The following is a 5,500-nucleotide window of genomic DNA, read 5'->3' on the forward strand; positions in this document are numbered from 1 at the left end:
ATAATTTAAACAAATCTTTGAATGGCTAATGAAAATTTAATTTCACAAACCTTGCAAACTTAGTCGAATCCAGCTTTGAGATCTTGTGAAGTGTGCATTTTTATGCAGCATGATCGCCTGTTCGCGTGACGGTCGGTCTGAGTGAATTGAATGCTTTAAACTTTAAACTCATGATTTAAAATTATGCTGTGCTTTATGCATTTGCCCACTGTCATATTCATGTCATTTTCACTGTGTGCTGTATGTAAAATGAGTGATACCTTGGCTTTATTTGAAAAAAATATGATTTGCAATGCACACAAACTTCCCAGAATACTGAGTGCTCTGTTGGTTACGGTTTACTTCCTTTTTAATTATATTTTTATTAAATATTTATTTATTTGTGAAAAATACTTTGTCATCTAAAGTATAAGTATGTTTATTTTACAAATGTATTTTTTAATCCATTTTCAAATGATTAAAAATTTCTTAAATATTAATTAAAATAAATACAATTATATCGGCTTTATATCGGCCATCGGCCACCCTGCTTTTCAAGATATCAGCATCGGCATCGGCTGTCACAAAACCAATAAAACCCATTACAAACGAGGCATTTGTTGCATCCAGTGGGGACATAATTACTGATTATAATATATTTTTAAACATCATATACATTCAATTTTGTCTATATGATTTCCCTGGGAATCCCAGGGCGTTGCTAGCACTTTGCTGTTTGAGCTACATGAACACAATGACCTACTAGGCCTGTCACTGTAATATTAATACATGTAAATGTTTTATTGTAAGCACACTGTGTATTAAACCATTTAGAGATTTTATTTTGCCACTTGAGGTCCAAAAAGCAAAAACAGTTGAAACCACTGCAGTGCAGGACACCATGACATTTTAGACATGCCACATTTAGTAAGAGCATGATTGATCAATCTGAAACATGTCTCCTTTTTTTATCTAACATCTCGATCCGCAGGCATACTTGGATGAGCTGGTTGAGCTTCACAGAAGACTAATGGCACTAAGGGAAAGGCACATATTACAGCAGGTAATAAATGAGAAGCATGTACTGTCAGAAGTCAGCTTTCCTAAATCACTCACTTCTGCACAGACAGTTGCACTAAGGGACCTTTGCACATGAGACGCAATGCTGTATTCCCTGTGGGAACATGAGAAGGGACACTTACAAATTCCCTCTCAATGTCCAAGGAAAGGCTGCAGCAGTAACAATACTACAGCGAGAATCAAAGTTACGCAACCTTTCTTTGCATATACATTTGGGCGGTGTTATGCAAATCTTCCCACACAGTGACGTAGACATGTGGGGGCGTGTTTAAACGAGGCATTTTAGGTCGGCGTGGACAAGTCTTAACTTTGATAAAGAATATCTCTTTGGGTTTGAGACTTTAGTCTTTGCAACTTCAGGGATCTTATCTATGCACGAACAGCATGTAACACTCCAAAGAGAAAGGAAAACTTGAAATCGCATCATATGACTCCTTTAAAACCACAGTTTAGGCTTTCAGTTAGGAGCAAAAATCTGCCTTTAAACTTGAAAGAAATAAAGATTTGAAATTTATTGTAATAATTATCAGTATCGATTGACATGAAAAATGTTATTGTGATCATTTTTTTGGACATATCGCCCAGCCCTACTAACAAAAATTTATCAATATTGAGCACATTTTTGCTGTATTTTTGATCAAATAAATGCAGCCTTCTTTCAAAACCATAAAAAAAATCTTATCAACCCCAAACATTTGAAAGATTATATATATATTGAAACATGTCTCCTTTTTTTATCTAACATCTCGATCCGCAGGCATACTTGGATGAGCTGGTTGAGCTTCACAGAAGACTAATGGCACTAAGGGAAAGGCACATATTACAGCAGGTAATAAATGAGAAGCATGTACTGTCAGAAGTCAGCTTTCCTAAATCACTCACTTCTGCACAGACAGTTGCACTAAGGGACCTTTGCACATGAGACGCAATGCTGTATTCCCTGTGGGAACATGAGAAGGGACACTTACAAATTCCCTCTCAATGTCCAAGGAAACTGAGTGCTTTACCTAAAAGTTTAGAAACCTGTACAGTTTAAAGTTATTACCCACAGCATTAACATGTCAATGAATATCTGGCTGTAATAAATCATACTGGTAACAGTAGGTTTTCTCTTCCTTCAAGTGCTTGCCAAGTAAACTCTTTGCGGCCCATAATTCCTGTTCTTTGAGGCCTATTTGCTTTGACACAATGGAGAGCAATACTTCTCTAGTTCCAAGCATTTGCCGTGCCCTTCTGTTGCAAAGCCTGTTGTGGTGTAAGTCTGGAAGACGTCCCAAATGAGGTCCAAACGGTGCAAACGTACATCTTAATCAAGCTAATCCTGCAGTTTTGTGAAATAATCAGCCTCCTCCGGAATAAGATATGGCATTGATTAACTTCCATGATTAGCCCTTAACACAAATTGGAAAATTTGTTGATGTCATTGGCAAGCTTTATTCGTTGTTATCCGGCCACAAGAAATTGTTCTATGAGGGACATTATTTCTCAAATATAAAATGATGACCTTGATACAGGATGATTGAATGACTGTGTGATGTAACCTACTAGAATGCAGTTATATGCCACTAAAATTCAGGATTTAAGGGCAAACAATGCCCCTGTATGGGTTTTTATATTTATATAATATGATATAGTTTAGCCAATGAAAATGGTTCCAAACAAAGCCAAACTGTTGTGCGTCTCAGAGAAACACACATTGGTGTTTTATTACTGAATGAGTCCACGTTTTTGAAAGAATCGAGTGAGCCAATGATTCAGTGATCCATTCATAAAGACAGTCGCTCAGTCCTTTTGTTTCTGAATGAATCAGCCGTTTGAAGGAATAGGTTAAATGAATGATTGAATGACTCATTAAGACGGCAACTTGTTGCCACCTACTGGCGGTTTTAGTTTCATTTTTAGAGTGTAATTATTATTTTTTTTTTTTAATCCCATTAATCTCATAGCGTTATGTATGCAATTCTAATTGCAATTCCTTTGCCCAAAATTATGTGTAATTAATTAGCTTTTAATTAGATTACATAATCTGCACATCATGTTAATAATTAGGTTAAAATTTTATTAAATTTTTTTATTTATTTTATTTTATTGTAAACTTTATTTAAGATCATTTATGTATAATATCTAAAAATAAAAAATATATATAAACATGAAACCACCGTGTAACTATATAATCCATCAGTCTTTTATATATTTTTATAAATATTTCTTCTTTTTTTAAATATTGTATTATGTTTAATTACATTACTTATAATAGCAACAACTTTTACAATGGTTTGTTGTCTGCTTAAACTTCTTAAATTTTAACCATTAGCAGTACATCCACGGTGGTTTGTCCAGGCTACAGGCGTTCGAACAGCTGACTTCTATCTTCGATGTCTTAACAGGCCTCTGGGTCTCCCTGTGATTCAGGAGAAACGGAAGAAATTCCTTCCATATGCGGCTTTTGCTTTGTAGTGTGAAACGGATCAGGTTTGGGTCCCATTACGGCTCAGTTTAATTCATGTGACCACTCTGCAGCCCTCCTTCTCTTCATAATCACCAATTCAGTCCCTCCTCTGAAGCAGCGAGGGCTGGAACCAATAACAGGCTGCTTTGGTAAAGCATCTTCCTCATTACTATCAGACATGCGATATCGTGCAAACGGAGGCTGCTCACTGTCAATGGAGCTTTGTGAACGAATTGGCCACCTATTATTGAGAAATGCTGCTGCCGAATGACTAATTTTGGTGCTGATACTGCAACATTAAACTCGATTTTTATGTATTCTGAAGAAAATGTGAGGGATGCCCCCCCTGCATAATCAAATTCCCTCTTTTTTTCTTGCAGATTGTGAACCTCATTGAGGAAACGGGACACTTTCACATCACAAACACTACTTTTGACTTTGACCTCTGCTCTCTGGACAAAACCACAGTTCGGAAGCTGCAAAGCTACCTGGAGACTTCTGGATCATCTTGAAGACTTGTGCAGCTGGCTGCCACGAGGAGGAAAATCACACCTCCCTTTTTCCCTCCTTTTGTTTTTTCTCCTAAATTGAAAACTTGTAAGGCAATGGAAAGGATCCGCTTTCATTCCAGAGCTCCTCTCGTCTCTCGAAAGGCCTCAGAAATTGAAATCATTATTACATGAGTCTGGAGATTCTTACGCTCCACCTGGACTTCACCCAAAAAGCCTTGATAATCCGACATTGCCAAAACATGTTCTTGCTCCAAAACAAAATACATTTGTGTATATTGTATGAATGTTTGATAAGTTTTTTGTGACGAATGCATGTTTCAACACTGCCTTACCACATTGACTATTTATTGAGTATGAGTTTCAAGTGTGTGTGTGTGTGTAAGTGCAAATTATATTAAACTTGTGCAAGCACTTGAGAACATCATCTCATCGGCAATGAAACGTCTCTTAACATCCACTGTTTTTATGGATCACAAGCAATGTTTTTCATGCTGTACATGTAAAATGAACGGTTTCAGATTATGCTGGACGGAGGAAGACTTTTAACTCTATTAATCAATGAATTGCACATTGTCAGCAAACTCATTTGAAAGAAGGCAGGATCTTAAGCAAATCCAGTGACCTCTATCTCAAATGTTTCTTAACGTCGTTGCAGTAGGAAAGTGTAATGTTGAATCCTCTAATGTTATTTATTGTTTTTGGGGACCACAGTTCCCATGGCTGTTCATTGGTTGTCCCCAAAACAGTTGGAAAAAGCCAAGTCTTAATTGTAGTTTGGGAGTTCTTTGTTAATCTGAGGAAATCAAGAAGTGATCACAGTTAGCTTTTCAGTTCCATTGTTTTTTTGTTTTTAATTGGATTATTTGATAGGCTAATATCAGCATATTGTGCAGTTGAGTTGTAGCCCTCAAGTTGTGCTTTGTGCAAAAGCAACATCGTTCACTTTTCATTTCCTTATAATGTTGAATCAGATAAGCCAACCATAAATCTAGATATTTTGGGAGACACGGTGATGGTGGTGGTGGGGTTGAGAAGGGTTTGAATTTATCAGAGAATTTTTTTTATTGTTTTTGTTGAATGAAAATCATGCCTTGTACCCTTTATTATTGTTTATTTCCCAGATTAATTTTTTCAGGCCAAAAAGCTTTTAGTTTAGTTATCATTATATAATGTTTATATGTGTACATAAACTTTATATGTGATAAAAAAAAAAAAAAGTGATTATCTTTCCTTTCTTGGAAGGCACTGAACTGCTTCCAGTAGAAAGTTCTTGATCATGATATAAATTCAAAACAGAGTCGTGGATGTGTAGTTACTGACCAGTGAACATTTTATCATTGATGTTAGGAATGGTTTTTGTTTAATGGACGGGAATAGCTGGTGAATATACAATCATCTGAATATCCCTTGTGCTGTGCTGAATATCCTTTACCTAACTTGATGTTCCCGTTATGACCGGCCTTTTAAAAATTGCTTGTAA

The 5,500-nt window shown here is 36.2% G+C and overlaps 1 protein-coding gene across 1 annotated transcript in view; it reads left to right on the forward strand.

Annotated features, from left to right (window-relative positions):
* LOC107731877 (protein AF-9-like) overlaps positions 1–5,500 on the forward strand; it is a 9,938-nt gene extending 4,438 nt beyond the window's left edge. Inside the window, exon 5 of the mRNA XM_016543067.1 lies at positions 3,889–5,500. Coding sequence (XP_016398553.1) covers positions 3,889–4,020 — 132 coding nt within the window. The 3' untranslated portion in view covers positions 4,021–5,500. The remainder of the gene's footprint in view (positions 1–3,888) is intronic.

This window comes from Sinocyclocheilus rhinocerous, unplaced genomic scaffold (assembly GCF_001515625.1).
Source record: "Sinocyclocheilus rhinocerous isolate Xijiao unplaced genomic scaffold, SAMN03320098_v1.1 scaffold1841, whole genome shotgun sequence".
In the NCBI taxonomy this organism is placed as follows: domain Eukaryota; kingdom Metazoa; phylum Chordata; class Actinopteri; order Cypriniformes; family Cyprinidae; genus Sinocyclocheilus; species Sinocyclocheilus rhinocerous.